Source organism: Podarcis bocagei (genome assembly GCF_964188305.1).
Source record: "Podarcis bocagei genome assembly, chromosome: 3".
Taxonomy (NCBI): Eukaryota; Metazoa; Chordata; class Lepidosauria; order Squamata; family Lacertidae; genus Podarcis; species Podarcis bocagei.
Genome location: NC_138127.1, coordinates 107,557,260 through 107,573,979, shown reverse-complemented (window position 1 = coordinate 107,573,979; position 16,720 = coordinate 107,557,260). Strand labels below are relative to the sequence as shown.

The 16,720-nt window shown below is 46.9% G+C and overlaps 1 protein-coding gene and 1 long non-coding RNA gene across 2 annotated transcripts in view; one reads left to right on the top strand and one right to left on the bottom strand.

The window, feature by feature from the left end:
• LOC308584266 overlaps positions 1–16,720 on the top strand; it is a 480,133-nt gene that overhangs the window by 58,332 nt on the left and 405,081 nt on the right. The window lies entirely within an intron of this gene.
• KIF13B (kinesin family member 13B) overlaps positions 1–16,720 on the bottom strand; it is a 204,265-nt gene that overhangs the window by 122,597 nt on the left and 64,948 nt on the right. The window contains 4 exon segments of the mRNA XM_081188907.1: positions 6,054–6,141; positions 8,702–8,882; positions 10,997–11,089; positions 14,682–14,742. Of these exon segments, the coding sequence (XP_081045033.1) occupies positions 6,054–6,141; positions 8,702–8,882; positions 10,997–11,089; positions 14,682–14,742 (423 nt within the window).

Genomic DNA, 16,720 nt, shown 5'->3' with positions numbered 1-16,720 from the left:
GCTTACACAGCACGCTGGTGCTTCGTGGAAAGAGCTCTTTCCTCAATACGTGCAAGAAAAAGAGGATTAGGTTTATCACGGAATCCTAGGATAGGAGAGCTGGAAGGGACCCCAAGTTTCATCTACAGGCTCATCTCAGCTATCTGCCAATCTCCCATTCCCACCACCCTTCTGAGTAATACCCCTCCCCACCTTCTCACTATATAGAAGGATCTGGCAACTTCTGTTTCAGTGTATCTGAAGAAGTGTGCATGCACACGAAAGCTTATACCAAGAACTAACTTAGTTGGTCTTTAAGGTGCTACAGGAAGGAATTTTTTTTATTTTGACTATGGCAGACCAACACGGCTACCTATCTGTAACAAGTTTCATCTAGTCCAGCCCTTGCAATGCCTGCATCCTGGGAGATAGCCTAGCCCAGAGGAGGCGAAAGGAATGCGGCTCTGTTTGTGCCAGATATTCAAAGCACACTTGTTGTTTAGTCGTTTAGTCGTGTCCGACTCTTTGTGGCCCCATGGACCAGAGCACGCCAGGCACTCCTGTCTTCCACTGCCTCCCGCAGTTTGGTCAAACTCATGCTGGTAGCTTCGAGAACACTGTCCCACCATCTCTTCCTCTGGCGTCCCCTTCTCCTTGTGCCCTCCATCTTTCCCAACATCAGGGTCTTTTCCAGGGAGTCTTCTCTTCTCATGAGGCGGCCAAAGTCTTGAAGCCTCAGCTTCATGATCTGTCCTTCCAGTGAGCACTCAGGGCTGATTTCCTTCAGAATGGAGAGGTTTGATCTTCTTGCAGTCCATGGGACTCTCAAGAGTCTCCTCCAGCACCAGAATTCAAAAGCATCAATTCTTCGGTGATCAGCCTTCTTTATGGTCCAGCTCTCACTTCCATACATCACTACTGGGAGAACCATGGCTTTAACTATACGGACCTTTGTCGGCAAGGTGATGTCTCTGCTTTTCAAAGAACACAGTTCCCCCCCCCAAAGAATCCTGGGAACTGTAGTTTGAGGGTGCTGGGAACAGTAGCGCTGTGAAGGGTAAACGACGTATGCAGCCTGGGGCTGAAAAGCCCCGGTTCAAAATCTGACTATGTTTAAAACAACAATTGGTAAGAAGCCGGAAATATTCCTTTTATGAATTATAACAAATGACATCCCAAAAGACACAGAGAGAATCGTTTTATTTGCTACAGCTGCCACAAGGTTATTGATTGCAAAAAATTGGAAATCAGAAGAAGTTCCAACTTTGAGAGATTGGCAAAATAATTTTTTTGAAATGATTGAATTAGCAAAAACAACGGCAACAATTAGAATGCAATCTAATCAAAATCTCAAACAGGAATGGAAAGGTGTAGAAGAATACATGACCAAAAGATGCTCCAACAGGAATTTATTGATATGTATAGACCGATTTCACAAAGCTAAGTTAAGCTAAACTAAGCTAAACTAAGCTAAGCAGATATATAATATTGAATGTTTAATTATTAAGATACCAAATTACAATCTCAATAATAAAGTTACAAAATAATAAGAAGGAAGTCCCAGGGCAAGAAATAAGAAATGGATAAATGTTGGTACATAATGAAATGTGAAAATGTGAATTTGCGAATATAATGTATATGTATCAATATGTAAAGATTTCATATATGTATTGCAACATTAATAATAAATAAATTAAGTGCAAGACAAAAACAAAAACAAAACAAAATCCAGCTATGGTCGTTCCTGAGCCTTCATGTTGCCCATCTGCCATATGGCGATAACATCAAAATATGCCTCTCTTTCAGGTCTGCTGTAAGAATTAGCAAAACAACCAACATTTTGTGCCATCCATGGACTCTTGCGGAGAGATGCCGTTTCAAGGGAGCCCTACAAAACTCATCTTGCTCCAACTGCCCTTAACCATCATTGGGCACATTCCGTCCCTTATTTTGACAAGTCGGCTGGGTAACAAAACATTAATTCACAGCAAAGGAAAACATTCTGGCCGCACAGAACAATCCGGCCTCGAAATTAAACAAGCTTCGAGCTCGGAAGATAAACCCCCAACTTAACCCGTCGCGAGAGCTGCTGGGTTGATTCCGTTCTGAGGAACAGTTTCTATCCAAATGCGAATTGGTTTTTAACGCAGTGTAAGGTAGTCTCTATGGGAGTATATTGTATTTAATTATGGGGTATCAGAGTTTTTAGGGGGTTAAGCAGGTCGGGATAGCAGGCTTGTATTGTTTTTAACACTCGATTGGAAGCCGCATAGAATGGCTGGGGAAACTTGGCCAGATGGGTGATGTATGTATAAATAAATGAATGAATAAATAAAAATAATAATTATTTAATAGGGACACGGGTGGCGCTGTGGGTTAAACCACAGAGCCTAGGACCTGCCAATCAGAAGGTCGGCAGTTTGAATCCCCGCGACGGGTTGAGCTCACGTTGCTCGGTCTCTGCTCCTGCCAACCTAGCAGTTCGAAAGCACGTCAAAGTGCAAGTAGATAAATAGGTACCACTCCGGCGGGAAGGTAAACGGCGTTTCCGTGTGCTGCTCTGGTTCGCCAGAAGCGGATTAGTCATACTGGCCACATGACCCGGAAGCTGCACGCCAGCTCCCTCGGCCAACAAAGCGACATGTGCGCCGCAACCCCAGAGTCGGTCACGACTGGACCTAATGGTCAGGAGTCCCTTTACCTTTTAAGGTAGTCTCTGTGGGAGTATATTGTATTTAATTATGGGATATCAGAGTTTTTCCAGTGATAACCAGGCTGGGATAGCTGGTTTGTTGGTTTTTCGAACGTCTGATGTAGATTTTTTCAATTTCGTTGTTCTGTATGGGACAATGACAATAAAGATTATCGTATCGTATTGTTGTGTTCAGGGCTTTGTTTCCAACTATGCAAGGCACACCCCTTTCCTCCAGAGTAAGCCTGGAGTCCTGGCTCTGCGATCTGGATTTCCCCCACTTCTCAGTGGTGAAGAAAAGGCACTGTGCATCTGTCCAACGTAAGAACAGGAGAAGAGCGTGTTGGATCAGCCCAATGACATCTTGCTCTCACAGCAGTTGACTGGATGCAAGCACGATCTGAACTCAAGAGCCCTCTCCTCCCTCTGGGGTTTCCAGAAACTGTTACCTGGAAGCATCGCTGTCTCCAGCTGTGGAAGCAGAGAGCAAAGAATGTGGCCGGTAGCCATCCATAGCCCTTTCTTCAAAGCCTGATGAGGAACGGTCGAAGGAGCTGGGTATGTTCAGCCTGAGAAAGAGGAGACTGAGAGGAACTATGATGCTGTTATTGTTTAGTCGTGTCGGACTCTTCTTGACTCCACGGACCAGAGCACGCCAGGCACTCCTGTCTTCCACTGCCTCCCGCCGTTTGGTCAAACTCATGCTGGTAGCTTCGACATCACTGTCCCACCATCTCATCCTCTGTCGTCCCCTTCTCCTTGTGCCCTCCATCTTTCCCAACATCAGGGTCTTTTCCAGAGAGTCTTCTCTTCTCATGAGGTGGCTAAAGTCTTGGAGCCTCAGCTGCAGGATCTGTGCTTCCAGTGAGCACTCAGGGCTGGTTTCCTTCAGAATGGATAGTTATGATCTTTTTGCAGTCCATGGGACTCTCAAGAGTCTCCTCCAGAACCAGAATTCAAAAGCATCAATTCTTCAGTGTGGTGTAGTGGTTAAGAGCGGTAGTCTCGTAATCTGGGGAACCGGGTTCGCGTCTCCGCTCCTCCACATGCAGCTGCTGGGTGACCTTGGGCCAGTCACACTTCTTTGAAGTCTCTCAGCCCCTCTCACCTCACAGAGTGTTTGTTGTGGGGGAGGAAGGGAAAAGGAGAATGTTAGCCGCTTTGAGACTCCTTAAAGGGAGTGAAAGGCGGGGTATCAAATCCGAACTCTTCTTCTTCTTCTTCTTCTTCTACGGCGATCAACCTTCTTTATGGTCCAGCTCTCACTTCCATACATCACTACAGTAGTACCTCGCAAGACGAATGCCTCGCAAGACGAAAAACGCGCAAGACGAAAGAGTTTTCCGTTTTTTGAGTCATTCCGCAAGACGAATTTCCCTATGGGCTTGCTTCGCAAGACGAAATGTCTTGCGAGTTCTTGCGAGTTTGTTTCCTTTTTCTTAAAGTCGCTAAGCCGTTAATAGCCGCTAAGCTGCTAAGCCGCTAATAGCCGTGCTTCACAAGACGAAAAAACCGCAAGACGAAGAGACTCGCGGAACGGATTAATTTCGTCTTGCAAGGCACCACTGTACTGGGAAAACCATAGCTTTAACTATATGGACCTTGGTTGGCAAGGTGATGTCTCTGCTTTTTAAGACGCTGTCTAGGTTTGTCATTGCTTTTCTCCCAAGAAGCAGGTGGCTTTTAATTTCATGGCTGCTGCCACCATCTGCAGTGATCATGGAGCCCAAGAAAGTAAAATCTCTCACTGCCTCCATCTCTTCCCCTTCTATTTGCCAGGAGGTGATGGGCCCAGTGGCCATGGTCTTAGTTTTTTTGATGTTGAGCTTCAGGCCATATTTTGCGCTCTCCTCTTTCACCCTCATTAAAAGGTTCTTTAATTCCTCCTCACTTTCTGCCATTTGTGATAGCCATCTTCAAATATCTCAAGAGCTGTCACATAGAAGGTGGAGTAAGCTTTTTTTCTCCAGCTCTGGAGGCTAGTACACAAAACAATGGGTTCAAGTTACAAGTCCAAGTCCTACCCTCCAGAGCGAAGAAAATAAGCTTGCTCCATCTTCCATGTGACAGCCCTTGAGATATTTGAAGACAGCTCTCATATCTCCTCTTTTCCAGGCTAAACATACCCAGCTTCTTCGACCGTTCCTCATCAGGCTTGGCTTCCAGACCCTTGATAATCTTGGTTGCCCTCTTCTGCACAACTTCCAGCTTGTCAACATCCTTCTTAAATTGTGGTGCCCAGAACTGGACGCGGCATTGCAGGTGGGTGAATATCGGTGTCAGGAACAAGGAGGGAATTCAGATTTACATCCGGAGCAAGGGTGGGAGAACGGCAGTGCCTATGAGACCCTAACGGGCCACCGTAGAGGCAACGTTTGGGGCAGGGGACAGATCCGGCCCCCAAAGAGAACGTCACAGCCATCGTTGCCACTGCAGAAGCAAGTAATGCAGTCCTTGGAGATTGGATCTGCTGCCCCTGTGTATCCTGCCGCCTGAGGCAGTCGCCTCATCTTGCCTCATGGGTGGGCCGGCACCAGGCAGGCAGATTCAACATAAGGCTGCTTCCTGTGTTTGTGGCTTTGTCTCCTTTTCGTTCTCCACGTGTGGCTGCTGCAAACACAGCCAAGAGGCCCCAGCCACCTTCCTTGCATGCTAAACTTTCTATAAGCGCTTCAGGCTATCGCTAACATTTCTGCAAACAGTGTGCTCTCGCTTGTTAAACCGGTTTTACAAGATTTTTTTATTTACTTTTTTGAAGACTGGGGGAATGAAGGCGTTCAAGACCTCTGTGTACGCCTGCGAGAGCATATCATATCCTTAATCCTGGCCGGGCTTGTATACCCAGAGGTGGGCGATACGGAACACCAGCCTATGATTAAGGAATAGACTTGCAAATATTCGAGTTTTCCTGAAGCGCAGCCAGGCTGGTGCTGAGGGGAGGCATCCCAATCACGGAGGCAGGATAGGTATTTAATTTGTTTTAATTTGTGGCTGATTCATTAAAACGAAAGAGAAAAAGAACTACCTGACTTTTAGAAGACATCTGAAGGCAGCCCTGTTCAGGGAAGCTTTTAATGTTTAATAGTCTATTGTATTTTAATATTCTGTTGGAAGTCGCCCAGAGTGGCTGGGAAAGCCCAGCCAGGTGGGCGGGGTATAAATAAATAAATAATAATAACAACAACAACAACTTGCAAAATTGGTAAAAATGATTCTGCAAAAAAACCCAAAGCACTGCCAAAGTCCAACACCTTGTTTTCACAGCTGCAAACCACAGTTTACTGGCCTGGGACCGTCGCATCTGAACTGCGCCATTGTTATTTTTTTATGTACTGTAAGCAGCTTTGGCTGTTATTGCCACCAAACAATTAGATCTCTTTACCTTGTAACAGGCAACAGCCAGTTTAGAAAGCCCATCCACGTATGGTCCGTAAACGCTGTGCTCTCTGACTTTCAACGACTGTCGACTCCTGTTTCCAAAGCAAGCACAGAGAACAAGGCGTTACTCTCCTTGCAAATGTTGGGCCCACGACCCAGGCAGCCAAAGCTAAGTGCTACCGATTTCCAACGGGAGAGTTGAGTCATGTGCTTAAACCCTTCCTCTGGAAACCAAAGGATGCTCAGCTTAGATCAGGCCCAGTGTGCTCCAAGTCACGGCACCAATTCCCGCAACTGGTGGAGGGTAGGAATGCAACCACACAACTTTTTTTTAAAAAAAAGATAGAAGAGATAAGAGCTGCGCATTCCTTTCCACGCTAACAGGGAAGTACAGACAAATAACTGTTAACACTTCTTTAGGTTTGAAAGGCATTCGAGTTAACGCAAGGCGACAATTATCTTGGGAGGGCTGGGAAGAGGGAAGGTTAAGAGATATTTGCCAAGGACATACGTCTGGGGCTATTTAGACTTCCCTCTCTTTTCATGACTTAGCCTTGACCCTCCAAAGATGAAGTTCTCTGATGCAGAAAGACTGGAACTCTGAATATAAGCAATTGCACGAGCTTTTATTACTTTCTATTACAGTGTGTTGTTAGACGTGATTGCATTGTTTTTGTAATTCTAAATTACTCAAAACTGTTTTAAATGCTGTATTTTATATTGCTGTAACCTGCCTCAGGGTAAAGGGCAGGTAATATATTTAAATAATTATAATAGTAATTATTATTATTATTATTATTATTATTATTATTATTATTATTATTATTATTATTATTATTATTATTATTATAAAATAATAATAATAATAATAATAATAATAATAATAATAATAATAATAATAATAATAATAATAATAATATAACAACAACAACTGGCAGCCCAAACAGGTAAAGTCAATCCCTTCTCTCCCTGTACCATGGTCTCAATCTGATTTGAGCGGAGTGGAGCTGCAATTTAAATGAAAAATAAAGTGAAACATGGGAGATCTCAGTTACGGATCTGCCAAATTAACTGCAGTTCTGACTTGACGTACTAGGAATGCATGAAACTGTCTTCTACCACCAGTCCACCTATCTCAGTATTGTCTACACTGGTCGTCAGAGGCTCTCCAGTAAGGCTGGGAGATATATTGATATATCGTCCAAAACCAGTTTCAAGTCTGTATCACGATACTGATTTCATAGTTTTGACCTGGCAATATACGGCAAATCATGGTGTGTTTGTGTGTGTGCGTGCTATGTAAAATCAGGACGTGGGAAAAACCGTGAAGCCAGCCAATGTCTCTACATAGAAGACATCTGAAGGCAGCCCTGTTTAGGGAGGTTTTTAATGTTTGATGTTTTATTGTGTTTTTCATATTCTGTTGGGAGCCGCCCAGAGGGGCTGGGGAAACCCAGTCAGATGGGCAGGGTATAAATAATAAATTATTATTATTAATATTTCCATCCTTATTTCAGACATTGCGATAAACAGTTGCACCTCGGAAGTCGAACGGAATCTGTTCCAGAAGTCCGTTTGACTTCCAAAACGTTCGGAAACCAAGGTGCGGCTTCCTGCAGCCAATAGGAAGCTGTGGAACCTGTGTCGGACGTTCGGGTTCCAAAGAACGTTCACAAACTAGAACGCTCACTTCCGGGTTTGCGGCGTCCGGGAGCCAAAACATTCGAGTCGCAATGCGAAGTTCGACTTCCCAGGTACGGCTGTATAAGTATATTGCGATGTTTGGCTGATGATATATCACAATGCTGAAAACCCAATACAGTGTTACCTCTGGTTACGAACAGGATCCATTCCGGAGCCCTATTTGCTACCCGAGCAGAACGCAACCCGCGTCTGCGGATCGTGATTTGCCACTTCTGCACATGCACGTGACGTCATTTTGAGTGTCTGCGGAGCGCGAGCGGCGAAACCCAGAAGTAACCCATTCCGTTTTTTAACCTGAGGTATGACTGTATTGGGGACACAGGTGGCGCTGTGGGTTAAACTACAGAGCCTAGGACTTGCCAATCAGAAGGTCGGCGGTTCGAATCCCTGGAACGGGGTGAGCTCCCGTTGCTCGGTCCCTGCTCTTGCCAACCAAGCAGTTCGAAAGCACGTCAAACTGCAAGTAGATAAATAGGTACCACTCCGGCGGGAAGGTAAACGGCATTTCCGTGCGCTGCTCTGGTTCGCCAGAAGCGGCTTAGTCATGCTGGCCACATGACCCGGAAGCTGTCTGCAGACAAACGCTGGCTCCCTTGGCCAATAAAGCGAGATGAGCACCGCAACCCCAGAGTCGGTCACCTAATGGTCAGGAGTCCCTTTACCTTTACCTTTACCTATGACTGTATTGCTTAGCCCTACTCTGCAGGAGTCCTGCGATGGCTCTGCAGCCCTACCCAAAAATGCTGAGGATATTTCTCAAGCAAAGCACACACCCTCTGCTATGGAGGGCTGGCCCTCCCGGCTAAGCGAAAACTGTCCATTTTGTTCAGAGAAAGACACGTTCGTTCAGCTGGCACCTCCGAAGGCATGCCTTGAGAAAAGGCAGGCTTTCACCGCCTGGCTCAATGGGTTGCTGGCCACCTCGATCCCTGCCGCGTTCCCCCTTACCCCTTTGGGTCCAGCAGGTCCCGGACTTTCTCGTTGTAAATCTCCATGTAAGAAACCTCCACTTTGAAGCTCTGCTCTTCGCTCTCCTCTTTCTGGGCCCTTTCGAAGAGGGTGCTGCACAGGCGAGGGATTAATCCAGGCTGGTCAGCTGTGCCCATCATGGTATAAGACTTTCCGGACCCTGCGTAAAAAGGGGAGGAAGAGGCGCTTTAGGAGGAAGGGAGGAAAAGGGCGGCGGATAGGAAGAAAGGGAGAATTTCAGGGTGCCTTCGCAAACGAGCTACCAAGGAGACCGGGGGGAAAAAAGGGGGAGTTCTAGATTTGCAGGTGGGAAGGTGAAACAAAACTACAGTCATACCTCATGTTACATCTGCTTCATGTTAGGTTCTTTCAGGTTACGTCGCGTGGTTACCCAGAAGTACCAGAAAGGGTTACTTCCGGGTTTCGCCTCTCGCGCATACGTAGAAGCGCGAAATGACACCACGCGCATGCGCGGAACTGGCGAATCGCAACCCGCGCGTCCGCAGATGCGCCGCTGCTGGTTGTGTTCTTTTCATGTTGTGAACGGACCTCTGGAACGGATCCCGTTCACAACCAGAGGTACCACTGTACTCAAAATTCCTGGAAAAAATTCCACAGGAAGACATTCTTCCGCAAACGTTAATGTACAGTTGTACCTTTGTTTACGTATCCTTCTGGAAACGTAAACTTCGGGATGCAAACACGGCAAACCCGAAGTATTTTTCCGGGTTTCGCCACACGCGCATGCGCAGAAGTGCTCTACGCATCAGGCGCATGCGCAGAAGCTGTCCTCCAGTTGCAAATTCCTTGGAATGCAACCGGACCTCCAGAACGGATCCCATTCGCAACAGGGGATACCACTGTACTGATCTCTGGCCTTTCCTGCTGTAGTCGCAGCTAGACTGGTGACTGGGAGTGGCCGCTGGGACTGCATAACACCGGTCCTGGAAGAATTACATTGGTCCCCAGTATGTTTCTGAGCACAATTCAAAGAGTTGGTGTTGAACTTTAAAGCCCTAAATGGCCTCGGCCCAGTAGACCTGAAGGAGCGTCTCTACCCCCATTGCTCAGCCTGGACACTGAGGTCCAGCGCTGAGGGCCTTCTGGCGGTTCCCTCACTGTGAGAAGCGAGGTTACAGGCAACTAGGCAGAGGGCCTTCTCGGTGGTGGCGCCCACCCTGTAGAATGCCCTCCAGTCAGATATCAAGGAAATAAACAACTATCTGACTTTTAGAAGACATCTGAAGGCAGCCCTGTTTAGGGAAGTTTTTAATCTTTTATGTTTTAAAGTTTTTAATGTTTTAAAGTTTTTAAAGTTTTTAATGTTTGACCTCAAAGAGCAGGTTGGGGAGCAGCCGAAAGGCTGTGCGCAGCCTTCCCGCTGCTCTGCAAGCTTGTGGGGCTGGCGGTGGGGGGGAAGCGCTGCTTTCCCCCACCGCCAGCCTCAAAGAGCAGGTTGGGGCTGGCGGGGGAAGCCCGGGTCCCCCCCCAGCCCCATGAACCACACATTCGCTCCATAAGACGCACAGAAATTTCCCCTTAGATTTTAAAAGGGGGGAAAGTGTGTCTTATGGAGCGAAAAATACGGTATATTATACTTGCAGAAACAAAGTAATTGATAGACTTGATGGCAGGATTTAAATAAACATTCACACTGTTAGTATTAGAAAATGTCTAGAAGATATAGAAATATTATGGTGTATTTACTTTTATGTTTTTAGGTTTGATGTTATGTTATTAATAACTTTTTCTGTTAGAAGGTAGCAAAGTGGATGAAAAGAGAACCAGTAGCGGAAGTTGGAGGAAGCCTAGAAGGGGAGGGAGGAATATATAGTAAATGTTAAGACTTTCAGATGTATGTAATGAATGAAAAAGAAAAATGAATAATTTTTTTATATATTAAAAAAAACCCAGAAGCAGAGCAAAACCCCAAACGGACCACAGTTTTCCGGCCCAGAGAAGCACAGTCCCTGTAGGAATCAATGGCCAACTGCTCAGCAAAGGAGAATCTGCTCATCTCTCTCTATTCCCATCCTGGTTTCTGTCTCTTGCGGCTGTGCTAAATCAGCCTTTCTCAATCTTGGGTTCCCAGATGTTGTGGGACTACAACTCCCATCACCCATAGTCACCAGGGGCAGCAGTCAGGGATGATGGGAGTTGTAGTCCGGCAACCCGGGTGTGGTGGTGGTAGGGCCTAACCAAACTGCCAAAGCGTAATCTTATATAATCAGAAACTTTTTTCCCCCCCCATCCTCCCAAGGGGCAAGCGCTTACCGGTCTGTCCATAGGCGAAGATGCACGCGTTGTAGCCTTCAAAAGCGTTCTGGAGAATGTTCTCCCCAAGGCACTTGAATACAACGTCTTGGCCTAAAATTAGAACAAAAAGATTCAAATGGCTCGGTCAGAAGAGGAAGAAGTCGTAAACCTCCTTTGATAAGACCCTCCAGGACTTCAAAACACGCTGCAAGGCGCATCATATGAGAACTGTTAACGTCTTTCATGTGTGTCCAAAGCAAATGAAGCCTTTAAGGACGGAAGCTGCAGGGCAGATCTTTATTCTGATCGCACTGAAGTTTCCCGTAAGTCCCTTTTGTGATATTCTGCGTTTACACCAACGTGGTATGGATCACGATAAGGCAGCCTACGGACTGTGGACCCTCTCTCTTGCGATTTAGTACACCTTTCCTGCAAGGAAGTCTCGCAGAGAAGGGAAGGGCTACTTGGTTTTGCCCTCACCCACTAACTTGCTAGGAAGGCCGGACCGAGCGATAGCTGCTGGCCAAAGGTCTTCCAAGGAGCTTGGCAAACGAGCAGGGAATTCGAACCCGGGTCTCCCAGGTTCAGCTCCACCCATTAGGCCACACTGTTTCTCTGTGTCTGGATCCAGCCTTGAGCTACAGATAAGCTCATCTTTCACAGCCTAACTGTAAAAGGACCAAGGCTGAGGAGATGTAAGGAGGATGTGTTAAGTATTATTATTACAGTGGTACCTCAGGTTAAGTACTTAATTCGTTCCAGAGGTCTGTTCTTAACCTGAAACTGTTCTTAACCTGAAGCACCACTTTAGCTAACGGGGCCCCCTGCTGCCGCCGTGCCACCAGAGAATGATTTCTGTTCTCATCCTGAAGCAAAGTTCTTAACCTGAAGCACTATTTCTGGGTTAGCGGAGTCTGCAACCTGAAGCGTATGTAACCTGAGGTACCACTGTAGTATTATTATTTCATCATCATCATCATTATTATTATTATTAATAATAATAATATAATTATTATAATTATTATAATTATTATATAATTTATAATATAATAATAAGACCACTTCCTCTTGCTCAGTGGAAGTGCCTGCTTTTTTTCCTAAGAAAATAAAAATAAAAATGGTTTGTCCGTCGCCCTGCAGGCTTTTGAGCAAATCCTTGTGATCATACAGAGCCTATATAAAAACAGGGTGTGTGGAAAAACTAGAGTTTAAGAAAACATGGTCGCTTACCTTGGCTGCCCACGCCTGCGTCCAGCAGGGAACATCAGTGCACAGCCAAATTTGGTAAGATTTAGTCTTTTAACTTTGGAAGCAACTTGGGAAGGGCAAATTTTGCACTGGGAAAAGGATGACTAGGGAAACGTTCAGCAGCCCCTTTGCACCACCCATCATTCCTCTGCTGAGACTGGTGATTTCTCAGGAAGTAACAGGAGACTCCATGCTGGTATGAACCCAGATAATTTTCAGCCTCGGCTGTGAATCTCTGTGTTAACCCTTAAGGTGGGGGGGGCACAGACTCTCTGGGGCATGGGTAGGCAAACTAAGGTCCGTGGGCCGGATCCGGCCCAATCGCCTTCTCAATCCAGCCCGCGGACAGTCCGGGAATCAGCGTGTTTTTACATGAGTAGAATGCGTCCTTTTATTTAAAATGCATCTCTGGGTTATTTGTGGGGCATAGGAATTCGTTCATTCCCCCCCCAATATAATCTGGCCCCCCACAAAGTCTGAGGGACAGTGGACCGGCCCCTTGCTGAAAAAGTTTGCTGACCCCTGCTCTGGGGCCTTGAATGAACCGTTTCCTAGTCATAAATTTCAGCCTTTGTCGCTTGAAATATTGCCTCTGGGGGAGTCTGCCTCAGTTTGGCACAGTGGTTTTCAACCCATGCACCGTGGCACCCAGGGGTGCCCTGAATGATGTTCAGGGGTGCTGCAGACAACACTGGTCTCTGTACCTCTTTCCTTCCCTCCCTCCTCTGATGAACCTCTCGCTTCTCTGCCTCCCAAAGGGTTGTTGCAGCAGCCCTGGCCACAAGCTCCGCAGGAGAGTGGTCCCTCTGGGGCTGGCCAGGGAGCAGGCACTTCTCTTTGGGGTGGGGTGGGCAGATTAGAGACTGGGGCAGTGGCTGCAGCTGCCCGGAGGACTCCCAAGGAGAGGAGACAGGAGAGGAGGCTGAGGGAAGACCCCACAAGGAAAGGTGCTTGAATAGGGGTGAGGGGCTGCTGGCTCTGTAGGCAAAGGGTGACTTAACGGGGCTTCTGAGGCTCGGCTCACGTTTCCCCACAAGTTAAAGGGACCCCTGACCATTAGGTCCAGTCATGGCCAATTCTGGGGTTGCGGTGCTCATCTCGCTTTATTGGCCGAGGGAGCCGGCGTACAGCTTCCGGGTCATGTGGCCAGCATGACTAAGCCCCTTCTGGCGAACCAGAGCAGCGCACAGAAACGCCGTTTACCTTCCCGCCAGAGTGGTACCTATTGATCTACTTGCACTTTGAAGTGTTTTCGAACTGCTAGGTTGGCAGGAGCAGGGACCGAGCAACGGGAGCTCACCCCGTCGCAGGGATTTGAACCGCTGACCTTCTGATCTGCAAGTCCTAGGCTCTGTGGTTTAACCCACAGCGCCACCCATGTCCCTTCCCCACAAGGGAGCCACAGAAAGAATGGACAGTGGTATCTTGGTTCTCAAACGCCTTGGTACTCAAACAACTTGGAACCCAAACACTACAAACCTAGAAGGAACTGTTCTGGTTTGCGAACTTTTTCCGGAAGTCGAACGTGCTCCGTTTTGAGTCTTACGCTTCCGATTTGAGTGCCACAATTCCATTTTGAGTGCCAGAGTTCTGTTTTGAGTGTTACGCTGAAGTCTGTCTGTTTTTGCTATTTATTTTGCGTTTTTGTGGCTCTTTTTGTTTTGTTTTTGCGGCTGTGTGGAAACCAGTTCAGCTACTGATTGATAGATTGTGTGACCGCAGTACAGTCATACCTCATGTTATGTTTGCTTCATGTTTTCTCAGGTTGCGTCCCGCGGCAACCAGGAAGTAAGGGAAGGATTACTTCCGGGTTTTGCTGCTTGCGCATGCACAGAAGCGCTAAATCGTGCTTCGCGCATGTGCACAGGCACCAAATTGCGCCGCGCACCTGCACAGATATGACGCCTCAGGTTGTGGGCTTTTCATGTTGCGAACGGGCCTCCGGAAGGGATCCCGTTCGCAACCAGAAGGTACCACTGTACATTGTTTACTGCTTTCATTTCATGCCTCAATGGTCTCATTAGATGGTAAAATTCATGTTAAATTGCTGTTTTAGGGGTTGTTTTTAAAAGTCTGGAACGGATTCATCCATTTTGCATTACTTTCTATGGGGAAGCGCGCCTTGGTTTTGGAACGCTTTGGTTTTGGAACGGACTTCCGGAACGGATTAAGTTTGAGAACCAAGGTACCACTGTGGCTGGTCAAGAGAGCCGTGGACTCAGAAAGGTTGAAAACCTCTGGCCTAGCAGACTGACTTTTTGAAACTGACTTTTAAACTAAGCCTACCCATCAAGACAAATATTCCACTCCATGTCCGGGCAGAGCCGGGAGAAAACCCCAGATAGTTTAGATAATAATGAGCTAGATGGACGAATAGCCTAACTTGGTATAACGCAGGTTCTTCTGTTCCTTGCTAGATCAGTACTAGGTCTGTATCTCAGCCCTGAAATACTACCTGCATATTTTTCCTTGACAGCTTCGTCCATAGACCAGAAGCAGTGATCGTAGGCAAAGACCTGCAGAGAGACAAACCAGAGATATCTTATGGAAGTCTTACTTTTACGAGGTGAACAATCCAACCAGCTTAACAGGCCATACGGAAAACAGACTTCCAGCTACCAATACACGGTTGTCCAACGATAACTTTAGGATGTGTATGATCCCTGCTCAGTAGCTAAACTTCAAAAGGGGCTATGCATTTTGAATTAACTGAAGCAGTGCTCTTCTATCACACGGTTTCCCAAACGTGAGTCTCCAGCTGTTTTTTCAGACTACAGTTCCCATCATCCCTGCCCACTGGTCCTGCTAGATAGATGATGGGAGTTGTAGTCCAAAAGCAACTGGAGACCCAAGTTTGGGAAACCCTATTTGATCAGATGCTGTTGGGACTCCCATCATTCGCAACCAGCTTAGTCATTGGCCAGGGAAGATGGAAGTTAGTCTGGAAACATCTGGGTTGGTCGGCTTAACTGCAGCCAACATTCCATGTAGGTCACTGGCAACTAACCTGCGGTCTTCCAGAAGTTGCAACGTTACAACCCCCATGAGTCCGGCATTGACCAATGCTCTCGGCCCAGTATACCTGAAGGAGCATCTCCACCCCCATCGTTCTGCCCGGACACTGAGGTCCAGCGCTGAGGGCCTTCTGGCGGTTCCCTCATTGCGAGAAGTGAGGTGACAGGGAACCAGGCAGAGGGCCTTCTCGGTGGTGGCACCCACCCTGTGGAACGCCCTCCCACCAGATGGCAAGGAGAAAAACAACCACCAGACTTTTAGAAGACATCTGAAGGCAGCCCTGTTTAGGGAAGTTTTTAACATTTGATGTTTTATCGTGTTTTTAATATTCTGTTTGGAGCCGCCCAGAGTGGCTGGGGAAACCCAGCCACATCGGCGGGGTGAAAATAATAAATTGTTGTTGTTGTTGAGTTGGAGTCCAACAACTGGGGACCCAGACTTGGAAGAATGCTAGACTAGAGGTTGATGGACTGGCAATGTCAATTCTTGGGGCTATTCCTCCCTGTGTCTATTTTACAGCAAGATTTTAGTGGCTCCCTGCTATCCAGGCACAATCTGGCAGGGACCAGTGTTAACTGCAGCGACCTGCACACCTGGAATCTGCAGTCTGATGCACTTCTGCAGCCTTTCAGAAATGCACTGAGAAAGCGAGTGAGGATGAGAGAATAACAATAATAACAACAACAACAACTATAATTTATTATTCATACCCTGCCCATCTGGCTGGGCTTCCCCAGCCGCTCTGGGCAGCTTCCAACAAAATATTAAAATACAGTAATGTATCCAACATTAAAAGCTTCCCTAAACTGGGCTGCCTTCTTTGACATCTGGTGGGAGGGTGTTCCACAGGGCGGGTGCCACCACCGAGAAGGCCCTCTGCCTGAGAGAATAACTGAGGTGTGTGCTCACCACACAACTCCACCCCGATTAAAAAAAAAAATCATTGACCAAAGCTTCAATGAGGATACTTTCCCACATACTCTAAGCACCCACTCGTTTCCCTAGTCACAGAATTGCAGAGTTGGAAGGGACCCCAAGGGTCATCCAGTCCAACCCGCTGCAACGCAGCCATTCAAGGCCGTTTTGCCTCCCCCCTTTGGGCCTGCCACCTCTTTAAAACGCTGCAAAGGAAACTGTCCGAAAATAAAACTTTTGGAGAAGAGAGAGAGAGAGAATACTGACAGAGAGCAACTGCAACTTTCCAACGCTGTGCAAACGGGAGGAAACAATTTGTGTGGTTTAATAAGAAGAAGAAGAAACCCCACACAACACAATCTTTCATCCACAACCCCCAGCGTTCAGTGTGTGACCATGCTGTCATTTGTTCCTGTGACTCATATCTTGGCTGCCAATGGTGCTTCTGGAGAGAAGAGCTTTTAATGTTTTGTTTCCCCTTCCTTGCAGCGAGCACATTTAGAAAGAAAGTGGTAAATATTTTTCTGCACAGAATCCAAAGGCAAATAAATATAAGGATTCCCA